This window comes from Pecten maximus, chromosome 10, assembly GCF_902652985.1.
Source record: "Pecten maximus chromosome 10, xPecMax1.1, whole genome shotgun sequence".
Taxonomy (NCBI): Eukaryota; Metazoa; Mollusca; class Bivalvia; order Pectinida; family Pectinidae; genus Pecten; species Pecten maximus.
This window is the reverse complement of record NC_047024.1, coordinates 33,784,763-33,811,102: the sequence shown is the minus strand read 5'-3', so window position 1 is coordinate 33,811,102 and position 26,340 is coordinate 33,784,763. Positions and strand designations below refer to the sequence as shown.

Genomic DNA, 26,340 nt, shown 5'->3' with positions numbered 1-26,340 from the left:
TTATACTGACAAACTAAGCCAGTCCACAGTCATTTATAATGGCAAACTAAGTCAGTCCGCAGTCATTTATACTGACAAACTAAGTCAGTCCACAGTCATTTATACTGACAAACTAAGTCAGTCCACAGTCATTTATACTGACAAACTAAGTCAGTCCACAGTCATTAATACTGACAAACTAAGTCAATCCAGTCATTTATACTGATAAACTAAGTCAGTCCACAGTCATTAATACTGACAAACTAAGTCAGTCCACAGTCATTTATACTGACAAACTAAGTCAGTCCACAGTCATTTATACCGACAAACTAAGTCAGTCCACAGTCATTTATACTGACAAACTAAGTCAATCCAGTCATTCATACTGACAAACTAAGTCAGTCCACAGTCATTTATACTGACAAACTAAGTCAGTCCACAGTCATTTATACTGACAAACGAAGTCAGACCACAGTCATTTATACTGACAAACTAAGTCAGACCACAGTAATTTATACTGACAAACTAAGCCAGTCCACAGTCATTTATACTGACAAACTAAGTCAGCCCACAGTCATTTATACTGACAAACTAAGTCAGTCCACAGTCATTTATACTGACAAACTAAGTCAGTCCAGTCATTTATACTGACAAACTAAGTCAGTCCACAGTCATTTATACTGACAAACTAAGTCAGTCCACAGTCATTTATACTGACAAACTAAGTCAGTCCAGTCATTTATACTGACAAACTAAGTCAGTCCAGTCATTTATACTGACAAACTAAGTCAGTCCACAGTCATTTATACTGACAAACTAAGTCAGACCAGTCATTTATACTGACAAACTAAGTCAGTCCACAGTCATTTATACTGACAAAGTAAGTCAGACCACAGTCATTTATACTGACAAACTAAGTCAGTCCAGTCATTTATACTGACAAACGAAGTCAGTCCACAGTCATTTATACTGACAAACTAAGTCAGACCAGTCATTTATACTGACAAACTAAGTCAGTCCACAGTCATCTATACTGACAAACTAAGTCAGTCCACAGTCATTTAAACTGACAAACTAAGTCAGTCCACAGTCATTTATACTGACAAACTAAATCAGTCCAGTCATTTATACTGACAACTAAGTCAGTCCACAGTCATTTATACTGACAAACTAAGTCAGTCCATTGTCATTTATACTGACAAACTAAGTCAGTCCACAGTCATTTATACTGACAAACTAAGTCAGTCCACAGTCATTTATACTGACAAACTAAGTCAGTCCAGTCATTTATACTGACAAACTAAGTCAGTCCACAGTCATTTATACTGGCAAACTAAGTCAGTTCACAGTCATTTATACTGACAAACTAAGTAAGTTCACAGTCATTGATACTGACAAACTAAGTCAGACCAGTCATTTATACTGACAAACTAAGTCAGTCCACAGTCATCTATACTGACAAACTAAGTCAGTCCACAGTCATTTATACTGACAAACTAAGCCAGTCCACAGTCATTTATACTGGCAAACTAAGTCAGTCCGCAGTCATTTATACTGACAAACTAAGTCAGTCCACAGTCATTTATACTGACAAACTAAGTCAGTCCACAGTCATTTATACTGACAAACTAAGTCAGTCCACAGCCATTTATACTGACAAACTAAGTCAGACCAGTCATTTATACTGACAAACTAAGTCAGTCCACAGTCATCTATACTGACAAACTAAGTCAGTCCACAGTCATTTATACTGACAAACTAAGTCAGTCCACAGTCATTTATACTGACAAACTAAGTCAGTCCAGTCATTTATACTGACAAACGAAGTCAGTCCACAGTCATTTATACTGACAAACTAAGTCAGACCAGTCATTTATACTGACAAACTAAGTCAGTCCACAGTCATTTATACTGACAAACTAAGTCAGACCACAGTCATTTATACTGACAAACTAAGTCAGTCCAGTCATTTATACTGACAAACGAAGTCAGTCCACAGTCATTTATACTGACAAACTAAGTCAGACCAGTCATTTATACTGACAAACTAAGTCAGTCCACAGTCATCTATACTGACAAACTAAGTCAGTCCACAGTCATTTATACTGACAAACTAGGTCAGTCCACAGTCATTTATACTGACAAACTAAATCAGTCCAGTCATTTATACTGACAACTAAGTCAGTCCACAGTCATTTATACTGACAAACTAAGTCAGTCCATTGTCATTGATACTGACAAACTAAGTCAGTCCACAGTCATTTATACTGACAAACTAAGTCAGTCCACAGTCATTTATACTGACAAACTAAGTCAGTCCAGTCATTTATACTGACAAACTAAGTCAGTCCACAGTCATTTATACTGGCAAACTAAGTCAGTTCACAGTCATTTATACTGACAAACTAAGTAAGTTCACAGTCATTGATACTGACAAACTAAGTCAGACCAGTCATTTATACTGACAAACTAAGTCAGTCCACAGTCATCTATACTGACAAACTAAGTCAGTCCACAGTCATTTATACTGACAAACTAAGCCAGTCCACAGTCATTTATACTGGCAAACTAAGTCAGTCCGCAGTCATTTATACTGACAAACTAAGTCAGTCCACAGTCATTTATACTGACAAACTAAGTCAGTCCACAGTCATTTATACTGACAAACTAAGTCAGTCCACAGCCATTTATACTGACAAACTAAGTCAGACCAGTCATTTATACTGACAAACTAAGTCAGTCCACAGTCATCTATACTGACAAACTAAGTCAGTCCACAGTCATTTATACTGACAAACTAAGTCAGTCCACAGTCATTTATACTGACAAACTAAGTCAGTCCAGTCATTTATACTGACAACTAAGTCAGTCCACAGTCATTTATACTGACAAACTAAGTCAGTCCACTGTCATTTATACTGACAAACTAAGTCAGTCCACAGTCATTTATACTGACAAACTAAGTCAGTCCAGTCATTTATACTGACAAACTAAGTCAGTCCACAGTCATTTATACTGGCAAACTAAGTCAGTTCACAGTCATTTATACTGACAAACTAAGTCAGTTCACAGTCATTTATACTGACAAACTAAGTCAGACCAGTCATTTATACTGACAAACTAAGTCAGTCCACAGTCATCTATACTGACAAACTAAGTCAGTCGACAGTCATTTATACTGACAAACTAAGCCAGTCCACAGTCATTTATACTGACAAACTAAGTCAGTTCACAGTCATTTATACTGACAAACTAAGTCAGTCCACAGTAATTCATACTGACAAACTAAGTCAGTCCAGTCATTCATACTGACAAACTAAGTCAGTCCACAGTCATTTATACTGACAAACTAAGTCAGTCCACAGTCACTTATACTGACAAACTAAGTCAGTCCACAGTCATTGATACTGACAAACTAAGTCAGTCCAGTCATTCATACTGACAAACTAAGTCAGACCACAGTAATTGATACTGACAAACTAAGCCAGTCCACAGTCATTTATACTGACAAACTAAGTCAGTCCACAGTCATTTATACTGACAAACTAAGTCAGTCCACAGTCATTTATACTGACAAACTAAGTCAGTCCACAGTCATTTATACTGACAAACTAAGTCAGTCCAGTCATTTATACTGACAAACTAAGTCAGTCCACAGTCATTTATACTGACAAACTAAGTCAGTCCACAGTCATTTATACTGACAAACTAAGTCAGTCCAGTCATTTATACTGACAAACTAAGTCAGTCCACAGTCTTTCATACTGACAAACTAAGTCAGTCCAGTCATTTATACTGACAAACTTAGTAAGTCCTGTCATTTATACTGACAAACTAAGTCAGTCCACAGTCATTGATACTGACAAACTAAGTCAGTCCGCAGTCATTTATACTGACAAACTAAGTCAGCCCACAGTCATTTATACTGTCATTTATACTGACAAACTAAGTCAGTCCACAGTCATTTATACTGACCAACTAGTCTTGATTATACATTTACTCACCTGTCGAGAAATACAAACGCACCGATGCGTTTTATATATTGTTCGTCATATTGTAAATAAAATGTACTAATTTGAATGTAGCTAGTTGACAATATATTGATAAATATCGATCAAAACTCTCGCCCAGTCACAACAAATGGATAGTCATACAAATGACTTACGTCACTGAACATTCCCCTGTATTTGATTGAATGCATTATCTCAATGAGCAGTAAGTATCAATATTCCATGCTGAAAAAAGCCGCCTTCAGACTACCCAGTCTGCCGTAGATGCCACGCCTATGTCCGTTCCTACAGATACCAGCGGACTAGGCTTCCAGTCCCCCTACGTCGCCTGCACGCAGCTCTTGGCAGCGATTACAAGAGGTGAAAAACCTGTCGACCAACCATCCAATATAAGGACTTAGATTTGCTTCTGTCAGAGAATAGAATTCGTACATGTACGCTTCCTCACTTAGAGGAAAGTCAAACCGAAGGTCAAACCCAGATTTTTTCAAGTACATGTTCAATTGGTACCTCAGATCTATTTCATAGGAAATGTGGAAGGGTGGATTTAAAACTGTAACCAGTAGGTAGAAATAGGTACGTCCCTGGTAGTGTTTACAATGTATATGATATACCGGGTAGTATTAAAGCGTGCATTCGACCAGAGTCTCAAAATTTCTATTGCTGAACAGGGGATTATGGGATGGTACGATTGCCTCCACTTTGTCTGCTCAACTTCCTACACAAACTTATCAAACACCCATTTATCACTCAAACTTTGAAATTATTTTCAATCTCGTTTTTATCGGCTTGTCATTGTGTTATGCTCGAGGTTTTTGTGTGGTAAGCCGGCCAATCACTTCAAAGATTGTACACAAGGTACATTGAGTAAAAATGGCCGAACTAGCGAGAAATGAAATAACTGACATTTTCTTTAAAGGTTTATCGCTCTCAGTGACCGCCTAAGACGGGAAATTCTCCATTTATCTGATAACGTGTATGATATTCTACATTTGGATTTTGTCGTGTTTCATGTGTTATCGCCTGTACCTGGCCTGAGCGGTAACATCAAAGGGGCGGATCGTGCCTTAACCCTTTGACGTATACCTGTCACTTACCTGGCGGTGGTCATACTGACCACACTGATGGGCGGGTCCAGACGCTGGTAAAAAAAGAGATATGCATTTCAGAGGGATGGTCAGTGATGCGATTAATAGGAGCGCGGAAATTCAGATAATTTTTTTTATTATGATAATCAACCTCTATTTATTTTATGATGTTTGTTTGTTTATTTATTTATTTATTTATTTCAAACAGTATTTTTACGTAGTTTCGCTCATAGAGAGTTCACAATGGAATTTTGAAAACTGAAAAATGTTTCAGTTTTTTTTGTTTTTTTTTTGTTTTTTGTTTTTGGTATTTTTTTACTTCGACCGTCGTTTTTAGGACAAAAGTGAGAGACATTTTCTCGTATACGTGTCTTAGACTGCCATTCGTCTTCTATGGAGAAATATGCAGTTTTTGTGGCTACTACGCACGGAATGTGAGCTCAGATTTTTCCAGAAGTAGGGCCGTGTAAACGATTTAATTGTTTACGTCTCTTATCAATGAATTGAAGTTTGTTTACGTCTGTTTACAATTTTCAACTAAGTTTTGTATAATATATTTTTATCATTTAACTTGACTTTTCAAATGCAACTAACGTGTAATTCACAAACTCCTCAATCTACATACAAAGGTGCGGTAACGGAAGTGACAAAGCATCAATCGGCGATAACGTGGGAGGGATCGATTATCTGCCCACAACGGCCAGTCTATATGCATGTATGACGTATGTATGACGTCATGCATGTAGGTGACGTAACACTTATAGGGCGGGGCAGAAGAAAGAGCAATTGTCTACATTAAGGAACTGAGAAAGGTGTATAACATCATAAGTAAATGGAGATTGGGTCTCCTTCTGCGTGACTGGTGACAGTTTCACCAGCAATAAATTCCCACTGTAACTACATTATGTATTTGACTTATAACTTGTAATATATATAGAATCACGATAAATTAAACGATCCATATCATGGTCAGTGATTTTTTTATCGCGTAAACATAAACAATACGATATATCCAACCCGCAGATATCCGATGACAAGTTATATTTTGTTTTCCGAGATAATTTGAAAATGTAGATGTCGGTAATGGATTTTATGTCCAAAGAGATATGTAGTACAATATACATTTAAACCATATTTAGACCAAATTACTAGTAATAATGCGAAGAAGGATTTAATCTGAATCCATCATATTTCAGTATAAAAACAGAAGCGTGCACACAACTATTCCATAAGGTCAATTTAACATCCATTGATATCTTTACTTATCCATTTATTTTCACAATTGATTGATCGTCTTATCTTGCGTCATTTTTTATTCTAGCATATAATAATCCATCAAACATTTTGCTGTCATTTATTCCTTATAACTTGTAAGAGGTGAATATGGCTTTGGTGATCAAAATAAAGAAAAAAACGCCATTTGTTTAGTAAAGATACAATGTGCATTATATGATACCCATATCATAGTTCAGGTTCAAGTTCTTTATTAACTTTGAGTCACCCGACTCATCAGTATCCTATACATACACAATATATACAAATTTACATAACATTGACAACATCAAAAAATAGTAACCACGTGCCAGTGACAATGTAGTCGGAGATCGTAGGGTATGGTAGAGGAGCAGTTAAATCTGGATCTATCTTCTCCTTCATACTTTATAAAATATGTTTCGCGTGGTAAATTGCTCTCTAATGTAAAGACTTTAAGATTGTCTACTGGGTATGTATATATCCTAAATATAGTTACCGATATCAATATGGTTTCATTAGAAAGCTGTATATCAAATGTAGGTCTTCCGATTTGATAAAACGTTTTTTGCTTACGTAACCAGCACTATTGCCCCGCCCCTCCCAAGGTCATTCGAGGTCGCGAGATTGGTACTCCGCTGTTATTATAACCACCCGTGCATCGTTTAAACATTGTCAATCGTGTACACGCCATATTTGCTTTAGTATTTTAAACTGCATGAAAATACCTAGGCGCACTAATGATACTTGAAAATTAATATAAATGTTTATACAGCGAAAAGCATGCACAATGAACTCACGGCCAGCCCAAACAGAGCGTGTGCATCAGAATGGCCCCCATCAATTAGCCCATGTTTAATATCACTTTAATGATTTGTACATTATTAATTTTCCGCTTAACTCACACTGTTCAAACAAGCCCGCGACTAGACTAACCCATTTAAATGCTTCACATAGTCGTTCTACACCAGAAAGTATATATACACGAAAAGCATGCATTTTCTTTATGCAGATTTTGTTTAAGGTTCGAGAACATTTTCTATAACCAGGTATCGGAAATACATTGCCAGTGTTTAAATTTACCGACAGAAAATAATTTTATTTATACGACTAATGCAAATCGCTATAATTGAATGTGTACCTTGTAGTATTAGACATCGAGCATTGATATTGGATAATCAGAGATATTGTGAGAGTTTGTGACAAATTATGAGTGTAAAACTGATGAATCAGAAGACTCCAGACTAATAAAGAACTTGAAGTGCTTTGTTCCCAGTATTCTATGTCATGTACACGCCCGTATCTTTATTCTATGTAACACGACACCGGAAAAGAGTCACGGAGTGACAACTGACATATAGATGTTCCTCTAATTATACTCCAGAGAAATCCTGCTTTCTAAGACTTAAAGACTTTCTATTTCACTCAGACAGCAAGAGATCATATATACACTGTATGTTATACAATTCCAATGCATGACAGACAAACCATATAGGATGTCTTTGGGCGACAGCAAGAATATTGTTCTTGTATCGAACACGGGAACAATGTTCTTACCGCCCGAACATCGAGAACACAGTGCTACAAAACAAGCTTTAGGAACAAGAACAGGAAGAACAAAGATGGCGGCGCTGAGTCAATGTAAACTGCCAAACATCTATATGTCATTTACATTGTGTTCGATGAATATCGGTGATTTGGGAAATTGTTTTACTGTTATCATAAATGATATGTGGTCCTCAAAGATTAGCTAATAACAATTGAACATTGACATAGTCATTACTTGACGTATATTTCCTTTTGTCTTTTGCTTAGTGGGTATCAATGATGCCCTGATTGATCTTGGCATATTTGCACCTTCATTTGACTGGCTTCAAAGAGGGCGTTAAACATGCAAAAAAAAAGAACGATCATGTAGTAACTTCTGACGTATTGATAAGAGGACTAAAGGGGTGTTCGAGAATTTACACTGTTCTGTTACGTTTTGTGGACGTTATATTTTTGTTCCTGGTGATAAGAGTGAAAATTTACACGAACGCGTTCTATATTGTTCCCGATTCTATCGCCCAAAAACACCACTGAATTTCTACTTATAGAGATACACTTCCGATTTTACAAATAACTTAAAAGTTTAATAAGAAATTTTACTAGGTAAAAATAACCAGTAAGCTAGTCGTATAACCAGAAAGGCAGAAAGTCAAACGTTTTATAAAACAGCACACACTGTGGTCAGATCTGATACCGTATAGTGTACATTATAAATGGCTATCACGGCTTGATTCAAGGGCATCGTTGCCCTACAAAATAATATTTAAATGAAAATAAGAAGAAAACCAAGGCAGGTCATGTTCTAAGCAAAAGGAAAGCCAAGCAATATCCAGAACCGGAACGCCGTGTTAACCGACTTTTTACTATGTATACCGGAACACCGTGTTAACCGACTTTTTACTATGTATACCGGAACGTCGTGTTAACCGACTTTTTACTATGTATACCGGAACGTCGTGTTAACCGACTTTTTACTATGTATACCGGAACACCGTGTAAACCTACCTTTTACTATGTATACCGGAACACCGTGTTAACCGACCTTTTACTATATATACCGGAACGTCGTGTTAACCGACCTTTTACTATGTATACCGGAACGTCGTGTTAACCGACATTTTTACTATGTATACCGGATGGCCGTGTTAACCGACCTTTTACTATGTATACCGGAACACCGTGTTAACCGACCTTTTACTATGTATACCGGAACGTTGTGTCAACCGACTTTTTACTATGTATACCGGAACGTCGTGTTAACCGACTTTTTACTATGTATACCGGAACACCGTGTTAACCGACTTTTTACTGTGTATACCGGATGGTCGTGTTAACCGACCTTTTACTATGTATACCGGAACACCGTGTTAACCGACTTTTTACTATGTATACCGGAACACCGTGTTAACCGACTTTTTACTATGTATACCGGACGGCCGTGTCAACCGACTTTTTACTATGTATACCGGAACGTCGTGTCAACCGACTTTTTACTATGTATACCGGAGCGTCGTGTTAACCGACCTTTTACTATGTATACCGGAACACCGTGTTAACCGACCTTTGACTATGTATACCGGAACGTCGTGTTAACTGACCTTTTACTGTGTATACCGTAACGTCGTGTTAACCGACTTTTTACAATGTATACCGGAACCTCGTGTCAACCGACCTTTTACTATGTATACCGGATGGCCGTGTTAACCGAACCTAAACAATTGCTCCTTTTTGGACTCGGTTATGTCAAAACTCTGTACGGATAAGTGAATTTTATACAATATCATTTTCATTTAGTGTGAACTTTCGATACATTTTTTATTTATTCCTTGTGAGAGAGAAAAAAAATGACAACTTTCGAAAATGTCAAGAATCGAGAATTGGTATTGAACATACAAAAAAAATGTATTTGTGAAAACAACATTTTCTTGTGGATATTAATTAGAAACACGTATCGTCTTTTGGCTCCGGTCGCTTTACATCCCGGCCGCCACTCGGCTAGTTCCGTAACTCAATACGTGATTGTGAAACAGGAATGATCCTGAATTAGAACGGAAATTCTCGAGTGCCCTCCGACCCTTTCGGTACTGGTAACATTAAAACCACATTAAAACTACACTCCTTGTTCTGCAGCTCCATAAAGTAAATCCTTTAGTTTATAATAACATTAATATTTTCTCTGGAAATGACATAATAAAACTGATATTACAGCTTTCTTAGTTAATAAACGAAAAAGAAATCGTGTTCCGCGTAATTAGGTAGTTTTGACATAACAGTACTGGCCTTTCGTCTTAGAGATAAGTGTGTCCGTTCTACAGATCACGTATTAGATGGACCTGTACAGGTAAGTGGTCAGATAAGGGTCTGACCATTATACTGGTAACACGGTGATTTAACATCAGTACCCGACACTGGACCAGACAGCGGTTTGTTGTATACACTGATACACGTAACTAACAATTTGAATTTCTTGTTTTCCTTTATTTTTCGATACGTTTTAAACAATATATTTATTATGATTGTCGTATTAAGACTTTTGTTTATAACTTCAGCACCTGTGATTTTCTTTAATTTATTTTTCATATTTTATCTTTCATTTATTTTAATTCTTTGTTTATCTCCGTTTTATCCTATTTTTGATGATTCAATTTGTGCATTTCCAAACGTTATATAATCAATCACATGTGTTATATACGTCTCTGATAATAGCATTTGCGTAATTGCATTGTTCAACCATGTAGGTAAACACGATTCCGCTGACCGCTAAGTAAGGTTCAGGTAAATTTCTTTGTGCCAGTTTGACCGCCCATCAAAACTGTCGATCATGGTTATCGCAGGGGGCGGGTACTCATGAGCTGATAACAACCTCGCTCGGGTAGTTATTATTAAAACTCTTATCTTTCCATATCGGTCATTATGTTAGTGTGTGTCACGTGGTGTGACGTCGTGGGGATCAATATTGGCGACAAATCAGTGATAGCCATTAGAAAGATATGTCTGTGATAATGCAAGGGGAAGCCCACCCGAAACCTCATCTTTCTTCACATATATTGTCCTACCTGGATTTGTTTTACCTGTGAATCAACTGTGTACTCTAGGTAGAATTATACCAACAGGGCGAGACGGCCCATACATCATTTACCTGAGTTTTTTTTTAGATGTTATACCTGTGATTTACGAAGGTATTGATAAAAAATATGGTATAACCTAAATAATATCGACTATCAAGGACCATCTGGTGAGCTGTCCGGGACGGTACTCTGTCGTAGGTAAATACAGAGAAACCATACAACTGTGGCTACCCAGGACTGACCAAAAGTGGACACGGATATGCCGTGTACGTCTGACAAGGATTTCTTAGAGATGCAAACTCCTGCGAAAATCACGTGCAGAGAGGGTAGCATAGATACGGACCGTGAGTCCATAGAAACCAGTAGTACATCCCCGGATATTAGTTCGGACGAACGCCGGAAATATCGGAAACGAGGAGTCAAAAACGGTAAGGTCACTCGGAAGCATGTTTTAAAAGGATTTGACGATGAAAGTTCTCCATAAAGGGAATAAAATCAATTTGAATTTGAAATTACACAGATAAACGCTTATATTTTGATCTGTAGACTACATTTAAGGTTTCAATTATCGTTTGCATGATAAAATCTGGAATACGGAAACATTTCAGTGGTTATATTTGAATGTATAGGAATGATAATGAAGGACTGCATTTCCTTCTTTGATACTAAGTTTAGTATTTATATTTTAAAGACTATTGTAAATAATGTACCCGTCTAGTAACACAACTGACTTTCTCAAGCTCACGATGCATGAGATGTCAATAGTACACGTCGGCAGAAATCCCCAAACAATGAATCGTTTCCTTCGTATAGACAATGTGATTTTAATATCTTTCAAACGTCTCTTTTTAAGTGTCACTCAATCCAAAATATTCGAACATAATAGGAATTTATTAATAGATCATTTTGATTGGTCTGAGATGTATGTAGGGTGGATATTCATGTATGGTGTGGAAGTGAAATGTTATTGCACGAATCAAAGTTAGGAAATCGCCAGTTTAGCGATGACCATATAAGGTTACTCTAATTACAATAATCATAATGGTAGTAAGATTTGTTTTGTGTATATACAGTATAAATGTTTTAAGGATTCAGTAATTATATAATCGTATACACGAATTATAAATTTAAAAAAATCGGTCCTTATAAGTTGCTCCATATACAACAAAAAAAAACCAGTCGTGTGTATAGTGAGTGTAAATAAATAATTAACCCATATCCGTATTTGGTGATGTGCCTCTTAACACCTAAACAAATAAAGATTTACACGTGCGTTACACGTGTGTGACAATAACATACGGCCGGACATAAACATTACGATTGTGTATTCGTCCGTGTACTTGTGTGGCACGAGCTGACATTCCGAAAAAGTCAATCTGCCAAACCCAGTTACCAACTCATGACCGTCGTACCCGGAAACCTAGGAACCCGGCTTCAACTCCGTCTATAATAATACACTATTGGCTCTCTCCATTACAAACCCGGATCGGTATATAATACGATTTTATAGTCAACTTTTGGGGCGATATTTATTTAAGATTTTGTGGAGCAATCCAAGTCATATTTTACAGATTTTTAAAAACCAATTTTGTTTGTTTTAAGAAATCTACCATTGTTTACTGTTCTCACTCATCATAAAAACAGGCTATAAAATTCAATTAATTACTGCTATAAATCAATAAATTATCGACCTAAAACCGGATTTTATTTGCTTATTACATAATCCCCCGAATATTTATTTATTACAATCAAACCGCCGAGATTTACTTCTGTGCCAATCACAGATTCTTTTTTAAGTGTTTACTTTTTCATGCTGATTTGTCGCTGTTTCAACCTTTTTTTTATATTTGCTATCAACGTCCTTATTAGTGATAGGAAGAATAAAGGTGAATATTTATTAAATGTTTAAGAAACGAAATGTGTGTCATAATCAATTCTAACAAAAAGTTGAAATATAAATATAATTTTGACATTACATATACTTTCGTTGGTTCCAGTCTGAGTTTGAATTGTATAAGCCTGCATTGTGTATCTAATTTCAATCATTTGTTTCTTTTCTTTTTCTTTCTTTCTTTTTTGGGGGGGGGGGGGGGGGGGGGGGGGTGGTTTTCCCCTTCACAATCTCTACTATGACGCGTCTCCCCCGATTTAGATGAAATAGAAACTGGTTATGTACTCATAAGATGAATAGAAGAAAATTTATCACTCATCAGTCACTCTATATTGTTGAACTGACATGATTTTTTTAAACACACACACACACACACACACACACACACACACACACACACACACACACACACACTGGGTGTTTTGTACATGTTTGGGATATCGTGGAAACGGTTAAAATAGTGGGAGATATGTATGACCCCGCCCCTAAACACCACACCCCACCCCACCCTAACGTACAGTCATACAATATCCTCCCATCGCCGACAGTGGTTTTGGACAAAACACCGGACTACGGTTCGTGTCGGAGCCTAACTAGAGATATCTTGACCCAGATGAAGTCAAACAGATATAGCACTGATAAGAAAATGTTGGAATTATATAGGAATTTATGTGTAATAACAATACTCTCGATATTTAAGATAAAACTCTAAAATATTCTCTGATCATATTTCGAGGATTTGCTCATTCTCAACATTCAATATTATCGGTTGAGTATGCGAGAGATTTCTAAACAAACGTTGATGACCGCAGTGTGGAAAGATCGAGATTATTTGAAGTTTTTGAAATGTCGGCAGGGAAGATAGAATGATTTGTCATTGCTCACAGTAGGACTAGGAGATCGGCTATCTATTCGTACCCCGACACTACAACCTAATCTAACTATGTACATACTCTGTCTGTGTGGCGACTCGGGTGCAACTGTTTATATAAAACATTACTGACGATAATAATCTGTACAAAACAAATATTAATGTGTGGGTTTGTATTCTTTACGAAACGACAGTGTTTTTATACTGTACTGAGTTTTTTTGAGAGGTGTAAAGGGAAGGATGTAGTGACAGTAATCAGCAGATGGTGGCTTTAGGAACAGGTATTCCGATATAATATTATATAATTTATATAAACAGGTATTCCGATATAATATTATATAATTTATATAAACAGGTATTCCGATATAATATTATATAATTTATATAAACAGGTATTCCGATATAATATAATATAATTTATATAAACAGGTATTCCGATATAATATTATATAATTTATATAAACAGGTATTCCGATATAATATTATATAATTTATATAAACAGGTATTCCGATATGATATTATATCCATAAACAGGTATTCCGATATAATATTATAACATATATATAAATAGTTATTCTTATATAATATTATATGATAAATATAAACAGATGTTCCGATATGATAATACATCTATAAACAAGTATTTCGATATGATTTTATATGATATATATAAATAGGTATTCTTATATAATATTATATAATTTATATAAACAGGTATTCCGCTATGATATTATATCCATAAACAGGTATTCCGCTATGATATTATATAATATATATAAACAGTATGATATTATATGTAAACAGGTATTCTTATGTGATATATGATATATATATAAATATATATTCCGATATGATATATATATAAATATGTATTCCGATATGATATCATATAATATATATAAATATGTATTCCGATATAATATTATATGATACAGTTGTATATATTAACAGGTATTCCGATACGTATATGGAACAGCCTTTTTAACATAAGATACTGACATGACATATTGTTATATAACTTTTTCATTATCAAGATCATATAATTCTGTTGAAATGCTGAACTTATATCACTAACGATAAAAATATCCCATAATTAGTAGATGAATCATTATAACGATAGGCTATCTGACAGTATATTTATGGACGTAGCCTTTGTAATGAGGATTATCTATATGGCATGTCCCCCATAGTATGAGGACTTAGGTAGTAATATGTATATCATCATTGAAAACGGGAAATCAGCACAAAATGACACTGCCATATAACTGCTGCATAAATTGTCATTAACTGTCTATTTTATAAACAAGATTGTGGTCTGCCATTGTGGTTATTGAGGTTTAACACAGACTGGTGAAATATGTGTAAATATTACAAAGATCTTGGACCATATGACGATCTGTAACACTGAAAAAAACATTCCAATCTACACCTAACCGACCAAATGAAATTTATTAAAAATCCCAATAAAAATATTACCTGATAAAATCAATAATTATGTATTATTCGTATTAAGGTTTCACATGAATAACTTTATAAAGATTCAAATATGGAATAATATCATTGGTTAAAATTAAATCAACAAAAATAAATTCAGTTGTTTGATCATGCATAACACCAATATCAAAACAATTAATCGATCTGAGGGCATTTTTATAAGTATAGTTTACGTTTTAGCTTTGTTTTTAAAGCCATTTCATTATTTATTTATTTATTTAAAGGGTTTTACGTCCGCTACCATTATATTCTCTTTATATATTATAATATTCACAATCTCACACTTACAAACCTGTCACAATAATATCCCTGTACATTTTACGATTAAAACATAGTTAGCATTCTGTTTGGGTAAATATTTTTATTATAATTCAGGAAATTAATTTTTGTTCAAACGTGTTAATGTAAATCAAATGTATAATCCTAACAATAGTTTTAATATCCAATTAAAAAATCGGCCACTTTTCGTATAGTTATTTTATCGATATAAATGATTCCTTGTTTCGTCCTCGCGTGTTTTTATACCACACCAGGAAATCGGGTTATCACTTTTGTCAAACAGGTGGCTGGTTAAGACCAAACTGTTGGGGAAATCGTACGATATTTGGTACTGACGAGGAGGAGGAAGGGAGGTATACTCGGCCTGAAGTTTATTTCCTGCCCCGGGTTGAGGGCCGGAGTTTGTAGTTTTGCAGGATGAAGTGCTCAGATTAATGCAGATGTATACATAACTTAACTGACGATTTTTTATTTGCCCCAAACAGCAGAAAAAACATCTCAAGTAGAAAAGGAAATCGTTTTTTTTTTTTTTTTTTCCATATCAAATATTACCTTGATCAGAAGTGAGACGCGTATCATTTGTCTGTTTAATGACGAAATAGTGGAAACGAAATAAATAGCACCCCTCCTAGCAGGAACACTATATAATCACTCAACTCGCTAGTTTGTGTGTTTAAAATGTCCATGCCATATTATAAACAATTTATGATATTTTCATATTTCATAGTATTGTATTATTCGTTAATTTCTCCGGTTGAATCGATTTTTATATATGCTTGATATCTTATTTTTCCGCTTTTTCCGAATTTTAAATCGTATTTCAAATGCGCTTTTATTTTCCAAAATAGTTTTGAAAAAAATAACAAGAACAAAAGTACACAAACCATGTGAATAATTCAATGATAATGGATATGTATCCCTTATTCAAAAGAAGCAATGTTGTAGAATTAAAAGTACATGTAGCCTTTCCATGTTAGTGCAAACAGAGGATTACTATTTCGGTCTGATTTTTAAATAAACTGTACAATTTGACCAAATATTATTCCCTAGCACGCGTCACGTGCACCTGTCAGAAATTGATTATTATAGCCTTCCTGTTAGACACTACAAACACAGGTAAACAATGGCTGCTGGTGAAACGTTACACGATTTCAGTCACTCACCTTGGTAACATAATCAAATGTTCATCCTTACCAATGCTATCACCGAAAAGGACTAAATAGCTTCAGAATATAAAAAAGTTAATTTGGTGCAACTGCTCAAATGTAACACAAACTGTTTAGCTGATAATACTTGTGTTATTGTTTGAATTAAAATTCAAAAACAACATCTGTTTCGGAACCATCATGAATTTCATTCACAGACATACAACCAATTACAAAAGCGAACCTAAACACAGGGGCTTGACACGTTGATATAACCCAGAATGTAATTATTATAAGTGATCTAGGGGTCGGAACCTGAAGTTTGATATTTCATTTTGGGTCATAAGAACGTGTAAATCCCCTGTGAGTTTAACAACGGTAACTGGCTTCATATCATAACAGATTTATATGTTCATTGTTTATAAATTTAAACCTGTGACATAATATGATGGTTGGTTAGTAAATGACAATACAATACAATACAATACAATACAATACAATACAATACAATACAATGCAATGCAATGCAATACAATACAATACAATACAATACAATACAATGTGCATGCAATACAATACAATACAATACAATACAATACAATACAATACAATACAATACAATACAATACAATACAATACAATACAATACAATACAATACAATACAATACAATACAATACAATACAATACAATACAATACAATACAATACCACTGTAGTATTCCCTTTCTGTAGTCGAACGGGCGCTAAGTTATACCCAATGTACGTGTCATATTATGACTAATACACAGCCTATATAGCTAGTCTCTCTGTTACTCTGATCTTGTCTGTTACGTCGTAAATATTAACCATATTACTCATAAATATATTTGTTTGATACATCTGATTAATAGGACGGCATCATTAACGTTATATAAAACAATCCTTAATTAATTACAATTGCAGTTTATCAACAAAAGTGACACCTGTCAGTACAATTTATATTTAAACAATTAAGCAATAACCAATATTATACCACAATTGTTTTCCCTGTAAATAGCGATATATCGTGACTCTTAAATCAATTTTCACGTTATAAAAAAACTGTAAACATGATGTTGGTTTATTCGAAGCATACTAATAACATGGACTCAACTTGTATAAAGCATGTGCTGTCGACACGTAGTTCGATTAATCTTTAGTAATTATCTTGATATTTTAGCCGCTATCGTAAACAGTCGGTTTGAAATTCACTTAATATCAAAAGTTCTTCCTTTCATAAATGTAATATAATAAAATCCGTTTGATATATTTGATATAAGTTTGAGAATAACAATGCAAACCCACATAGACATTGATTTAATTGACGGATATATTACAGTTGGAATTCGGATTTCTTCCTTCATAATATAACCTAATACTATACAATATTTCACAAGGTGTGTTTGATGAGATGTAGGTATGGCCTACAAGAAGCCCTTTTTACCTACGGGATTTGACAGAGTCAAAAGAAATCGCTACAATAACACTGTCGGTTACGTCTGTCACTTCAAAGTTTTGTATCTACATTGTATACACACGACCAATTCAATGTCTTTATTTCAGTAAGATATACAATATTTGTCTTGTCACTGAAAATGAATTCGGATGTGATTTCAAACCTATCAAATATATGTCTTATTTTGAGAGCTGGGCAGTGTGACAAAAATCTTTTTTACACTTTAAACTTTGAAAGAATTTATTCAAATTTCATTTTACCTTACTTTGTAGTTATAATAAACGGCATAGTTTTAATGCTGGCGGTTATAATGTAAAACTGCTGGTGAAATAAATTAACGAACTAATTCATAAATGCATTTCAGCACGGATAACAAAATCATATCGGTTTGAATCAATTTTGGTGATAATAAGACTGCATTTGAATCAGGAATATGATTTTATTAATGTGTCATTTGAATAGATACATCCACTTATTCAGCTTGCATTCAATCTTAATTTTGTTTCGTCTTTAACTGCATGTCTGCATTTTGCATTTACCGCTACATTGACCAATCACATATTTCATCTTGACCAGTAACGCCACATTTCGCGTCATATCCGGGGCCAAAAGAAAATTATACGGCTATGCCGAAAAGTCTTAGTTAAAATTACAGAATTTACAAACTTATTTCGAAATATTGCTGTATTGTTTATATGACTCGTCGAACATTTAAGTCATTTAGGGCCGATCAACACCAGATTAGAAGGACATTCACAGAAAGAAAATACACCAAACTCACAATAAAATGTTAAAAGGTATATTATATCGTATGGTATAGTTCTATTCACGTGAATAATCAAATATAGGCGATGTAGAAATTTTATCGAATAACCACTTTATAGACGTACAGAAGAGTGTATAACGTAAGGGTTTCAAAAAATGTCTATAACTGAGCGTCGTGTAAATACTGGCCGGACACGGACCTCTGGCGTTTGACAGTCTCGTTTTCCGACGATGGTGAAAAAAATCGCTTCTGAAGAAATCAAACAAGTTACAATTTATTTAAATACTTCTTTAATAACACGACATGTTTAATAAATACTTTTCCTTTCGATTAATACGTCTTCAATTTCAATGGTGGTCTGAAATATTACAAATAAGGGGAGGGAAGTGGAGTGTTGGAAAGTCTGGGGTTGGAGAGTGAAATCAAGGGGAGACAATAAGCTAGATTGGAATAAAGTTGGTGAGGTGGAGTGATTGGAGGAGAGATGAAGATCCGAGGTACGAGGTTCGACGCTCCCTAACCGGGTCGGTTGGGGAAGCTGAGAAACGGGTCGGTCAGTGCTATCGTGGTTGTGTCCATGGATAAGACACCCTAATTGCTGTGGATGGCCTGCGACGGGCCTCCCTTATGTTGTCCAGGGAGGTAGTCACCAACTACTACAAAGAAACCCTACCTCATAATTACCCTGACTGTCTATGAGGGGAAACCCTTACAAACTGAGACTGACACAAGTCCCACTACGATGGCAACGCAAAATAACTGTTAGATAACTAGAAATATATAAATTTGTATTTGAAATATGCATTAGATTTAAACATACTGTACTGTGTTTAGCAATGGGATTCTACATTTATTTATTGAATATGTGATAAAAAGCATCTAAAACTTCCTTCCTACAGATACGTTTATTTTTATTGGCAAACATCACAGTGGTAATTAAGTTTCATAGCTAGGGAAAAGAAGGATAGCTGTATTGAACAGGGAAGTTTTTTATACATCTTGTACTTACATATAAATTTCCACTTCATGTAAATAAAGAAATAAACACTACAATAAGTCCATATTAAACCAATAAAGTTTGTTGTTTTTTAAAAGAAAAAAAAAATCTAACACGCAACCAAGTATGGCGTTTTATCACGTAATCCCCGATTTACCAATATATATCTAGGTTTGTTTCTTAAACCAATAGTTTCCGAGATAAACCTAATTAATATGTAATATATCTCCCTCGGTTTAGTAAAGGAGCCAAGTGTTGTTACTAGGATGTCGGCCTAATAACCGGTGGTCAATGGTGGTCAGCGGAGTTAGCCACAAGATAACGTTAATCCCTTTGACCACTTAAGCTGTATATAAGAAGTTACGTTAATCTTTTGGATTTGTTATGCTATATTTATTTAAATGTTTAGTCAAGCCTGACGTTAGAAGCCATTGCCTGTATATTTCCAGCCAACGAGTTGACATAATTATGTACTTATTTGATTTTTGTTTTAAAAAATGGTAACGCAATTTTTACCATCTTCTCATTATTTCATTGGAAACATAATTCAAGTTAACTAATATACCCTAATGTATGCCAATTAAGTTCAGTAATGATAAGATATGGCGTCACGTTATGGAGACACGATATACGTGTAGCCTTTGTATATCCACTGTTTTTCACGACATTAAAGTTATAAGCGATAGCTCAGTCGGTAGACATCAGATGAAGGTCCGAGATGTGTCGTTCGATCCCTACTCGTGGCGGTTTAAGTCGTGGGAGACGATTTTGTCCTTGATTAAGAATCTTGATAAAGAAAGATCTTGGATAGCAAGCGGCGTTTGATGTTCATTGTGATAGCCACCCACTACTACACGGAGACTTCATCTAAAATAAAGACAATGACTCTTGATGGAGTGATGATCCCAGCAAACAAGTTTCGGCCCCTAATCTAACCTTTCATAGCCGTCTGTTATGACAAGAAAAAAGTGGGTGTCCCTGTCTGATCCAAAAAAAATAGATGAGTACCCGTGTTCAAACCACCAATATTTCTAGCATGCTGTTTTAAATAAAGATATCTCCGTATCATGCTGTGTCTAAGACTTCAATCTAGCCTCATATGCTGGAGATTTCTAAGAAAGTCTCCAAAATTCCTTTATCAAGTTCGAAACCTTGTCATGGGGTACTTGGACTATGAGTGGATCGTCGGGCTATGAGTTGGTCGCTCTCTTCACGCGAAACAAGGCTATTTCGTCCTGTGAAAATTTCAGACAAACGGGACCTTGTGGCGTGGTTATGAAAATTTTCAAAGAAAATTGTTAAAATTTCCTTATGTTGCATCATATGACAGTTAGGAAAATTTCGTCACGTGACATCGAGATAAGGGGTTCGAACACGGTCACTCACCTGGTACATTACGCTTGTTCATTTGTGGTTAGTTAAGTTTCTGTTCCTATTGCTAACAAGCAAATGATTATTAATATCTGTCAAACATGATTTATGTATCATCAAAGTAACAAATACCTTTTCAAGCACTTTATCGTTGACTTATCAAGTATGAGCTATTATGTTTATAACACCATGAACATCATATTTTATTACAGGTATCAAAATTTCCTTTGCATCTGAAAACATCATTATTAACTACTGACAATGTTTGAGGTCGATGATCTAAGCAGAAGGCTCTAAATCGAGATTTAAATGAAAATGTTCCTGGAAACCAATTGTATTATATTTCGAAAGAATATATCATTCAGAGTATCGTATTTGCCTTGTGTAATTTTATGTCTGAATTCGGAATCAACGGTTTCTACTGTAAACACGAGTTAGAATCATGTCTATCGACCGATAGTTCCTCTTACACTATCGTCTAGGTCCGGATTGACGAGGTTCTATTGTATATAAGGCTGTCTATATCCTATTTACTAAGGCTCCGTTATATATATCATGATCTTTTCTAGGTCCGGACTGATGAGGTTTCATTTTACACAGTTATTTCTGTCCGTAGTAGTAAGGTTCCTTTGCATATAGCATTACATAGGTTCGGACTTAGGAGGGTTCATAATCAGGATACTAGAGTTGAGTTGTAACGTAATTCCTATTTGCACAAGGATTATGTATGTATGGAATAATGGAATTTTAAAAGGCAAGTATATAGGATATCGACCAGGGCAAAGAGGTTCCTCTTTATACAGGTTCATTGGTGGTGTCCGGAGTGTCCGTCCGGATAAAGAGATGTCTGTGTATATAATATTCTCGTTTACCGGATTAACGTGCTGTACTTAAATTTTCCACTTTTATTGATTTAAATACAAGCATGATTTAAACTTTTATTGATGTGAAGTTACATAGATATACATGCATGTGATATTTACATATAAAATGAATCCAGTTTTAATTAATGTTAACTAAGAGACTTCTTGTGTTTTAAAGATAGTTTACCGAAATACCTGTATATGTAACCATTCAATGGCCCATATTTACAACAGAGAACAATGCATCCGAATTAATGTTGACCGGTCGTTCTATTCAAAAATTTAGATATAATTTTCCCGTAAAAATCAAATATACCCTATCTTTTATTCATCAGTTAACGAAATAAGTTTAGTGTACTGTCATGTCGATAAACCAATACTTATCTGCCCCTTATCTCCATTCAACAGAACCGAACAGAGGAGACAGTCCTGCTCTGAATAGTCCCGCATTTACTGATGACGAGAGCATTTTGGATGAAGAGGAGAAAACAGGAAATGGTGACATCACATCAGATGAGCAACAGATTCAAAAGAAGACTGTTGCACAGATCATGAGGGACAAGAAAAAACAGACAGCTCTCACGCTTAAATGGTATGTACAATTATTGTGTTCTTTCTTTCTTTCTTTCTTTCTTTCTTTTTCTTTCTTTCTTTCTTTTTCTGTCTTTCTTTCTTTCTTTCATTTATAATATCTGCATCGTTTTCCTTATTTCCATATTTATTTTTTCACACATTTATTTTTAATTTGGCTAAGATATGACGTCCATCTGAAGCCATTATATTGTATTGATTGATCTATATTAATAGATTAATGGCTTTTATCAACACGCACACGTTTCCTTTTTTATTTCATTTTGTTAGCGATATTGTTCGCTATATTAAGTGTTAGCAAACGAACACACTGGGGAAAAAAACACAATTTATCACATGAGAGATAGTTTAAACAAAATAACAATAATTTTTCAAAATCACATTTTGATTAATTAGATTAATAATTAAATCAATTCAAGAAAAGATTGAAATAAATAAAGCATGAAAAATTGCATGAATGATGATTGATAAAGAAAAGCATGGGATGAAATTCATTCACTAGATTCTAGTGTATGATGTGTGAGCTTAGCCCATTGACAAGTTTTGCATTCCTGAAGTTATAAGTATGACATACATCAATTACACACAGTATCTGGGTATGGATTGGCTGTGCATTGTTGGTTTGATAGTATTGAACAGTTTATGCTTGTGAAGGTGCGACGATGTTCCAGTAGGCGAGCCGTATGGGTCTGTAGTGGTTTTGTAATATCGCTAACGTAAACTTTAAAATCAATATATCAACACACGACTCTTGTTTCACGATTTTCATTATCAGCTCTGTACAGCTGCGTGATCATTATCGCAAGTCAAATATTCATAAAATAGTTTACAAAGACTTTGTTCAAAACCCACGAACTTTACGTATTAAATTCAAACTGTGAAAGGCATGTTTACAAACACAGAACTCTTTTATTTATACAGGGGATAAAAACGGGACATAAATGAACAATAACATCACACAAATGTAATATTTAAATTTACATTATTGAAACACTTGAGGCGAGTCCTTACGCCAACGGAAGTGGCAGGATGTGTATAAAGTTAGCAGAACATACACGAACGCGGGATTCGGATTCCGGCTTTGACTGTTAGGGTCGCGGTCGTGCTGACGAGCGAGGAAGGGTCCCCTTTGAGGGGTTATATTTCTCACTCTAAAGCTTACACAACCTTTCAAGAAGCAAGTTCATCTCAACCTCATGCGAAGACATTTTTTGTCATTTAGATATAAACAATGATTCGATTTATGTTTTAAAAGGATCAATTTTGTTGTTGAAATCCTGAACTTTCCACCACACGCCTGTCAGTATAACCAGCAAACTGACTAACAAGAACAACAACATCGTCACTCGATAGACGTTTGAAGACAATACATCATTCTGTAGAATGCTGACTAGTGAGACAATGTATTGTAAAGAACATGTTTTGTTAAGACCATTGTTAAGTTATCTAACTCAGGACGTTTTAACATGACGAGACAGACAAGCTGGGTGTGTTCATATTCTCAGGGTATTGAATTAGACATATATTATCATTCCTGTAGGTTTAACAGTACGCTCTGTCTCTTGTAAGATTATTTCGTCAGACTTAGAAACACTTTGTCCGAATCCCAGAGAGAATAGTCACTTGATGTGTTGACTTTATCTACTAGGATAAGAACTAAAAACAGTTCTGCTGCTCACATACCAACACGGCGTGTTTGATGTGTGGATTCCTGCTGTTACTGCACTCGGAGTATTACAAATGCAGTCGTGATTCCTGGGCGACTCATATCACTACAAGTACTCTCGAACCTCGTTCTCGTTAAATTATGTCAGGACACGATAATATATTCTTTATGAAGAATAATGACACCTTATATTATATGCATATATATTTATATAAGATCTTTGCGTTGCGTTAGCAATTCTTCCATTCCCATTAAGGACCCACTTGTTGTTAGATATCTATATGTCGCCAGTCGACATTTTGAATGCCCAGATGTAGTCGGACAGGTTGGCACTCGCTGACTACACACCTGTTCGAGGAGCTCCCCAGGTATCCCTCCGCCTGACCCGGGTTCCTCTCGCTACACCTGTAACACTTACGTAATGCTTTACTCGGGACTAGTTGAGATTCTCATGCTGTTTTACTAAGATTGCTTTAGCAATTGCTGTTATAGTCTTGTAACACGTATAAGAATTACTGAAAAACTAACATGGAATGAATCATTAATAGAATGGTGTTATGAGCCTATAACACAAATTGGTATTGCTGACAAACGTAAGAAAGCCAGACTAGGTTTATATTAGTTTAGGTCTTCGAAATGTTTGTGTTCCTTAGCGGTTACAATGACCAAGATGTGTTCAAACGATATTTAACAACAATTGATTATTGAATTATTAGTGGGTCGGAGCGTAGAAAAAAAAGACGGGAATTACCAAATCTTATAACATTAAAATATCGTAAATATATTTATACCTGAAAAAAAAGAAAGAAGGATCAGGGAACCCGAACTGAACTATTCTTTCAGAATCCTGGAAATACACACAATATTTAATATTTTGACCCTATTAATCTTATTTTACTCCAACACGCATCCCTCCCAGATTATAAGGATAATTACATTATCCAAGTAATATGACGTTGGAAATTTTAAAACAGGCGTTTTCAGCAGTCATATCGAGGCCTGAAATGCCACTGGGCGATTTGTATATAGCTTATCATCACCTTATCGACATAACTTCTAACAGTGCTTGAACTGTCAGCATGAATTTGAGATAATGTTCGAACACAGGCGATCCAGCGATGGCGGCTGCGTGCTTGCTCACGACGACGTACTGCATGACCTACGTCATACGGTCAGCCAAGAAGTCACCTGAAGGTCATAAGTTGAAATGTCTCCAAATTATCAAATTTGAAATATTATCGACACTTGTTCCTAGAACTCTGTACTTTCTATAGTTTTTTGGGGTCTAGAATCAACATTACCTTATTCTCTCTCTATTTGTTCTTGGTTTTCACTTAAATGAAAGATAATTTTGAAGTTTGATCTAATTAGTTTTGCTAACTTGTTCTAAGTTGTTTTTCTCCATGTAGATATTAGTGAATTAGATAAATCCAAGATTCGAAATGACGTTTCCCTTGATCTATTGTAACTATACTCATACCTAATACACTGGATTACTTTTTCAAGTGGAGGGATGCGGACGCGGTAAATTGGTCGCCATACTAGTGTATTCTTCGACTTCCTGTGGATAAAATTTCTTTCTATCAATGATCTTAAATTATTTCCTTGACAGATAAACCTGATCCAATACTGAGATTCCTCTCCTACATAACTCTCACGGATCTATACTTTATAGCTACTTTCTGAATGGAGGACGATGAGATATGGTGTTTATATGCGGACTGTAGGAATCGCGGCGCTTAGTCTGCCCGCGGAGGATTTCGCGGACTTATGTGTCCCGTTTTTATTAACGTTAATTTTGTTTGCATCAAGCGCCACTAGGACCCCGACGATCCCCCGGGCGATCAACATGCATTTTATCATGATGAGTCAGATGTAATAATGCTACTAAGCGCCATATTTATCGTCAATTTCACCCAATAAATCTTCGCAAATTTAACAAATCCTTTCTAAGGCAAAGAATTATTTTGTTTTCAAACACTAAAT

At 35.3% G+C, this 26,340-nt stretch overlaps 1 protein-coding gene across 1 annotated transcript in view; it reads left to right on the top strand.

The window, feature by feature from the left end:
• Positions 1–10,843: 10,843 nt before the first annotated feature.
• LOC117336101 (DNA-binding protein RFX6-like) overlaps positions 10,844–26,340 on the top strand; it is a 52,337-nt gene continuing 36,840 nt past the window's right edge. Inside the window, exons 1-2 of the mRNA XM_033896482.1 lie at positions 10,844–11,372; positions 22,506–22,689. Coding sequence (XP_033752373.1) covers positions 11,204–11,372; positions 22,506–22,689 — 353 coding nt within the window. The 5' untranslated portion in view covers positions 10,844–11,203. The remainder of the gene's footprint in view (positions 11,373–22,505; positions 22,690–26,340) is intronic.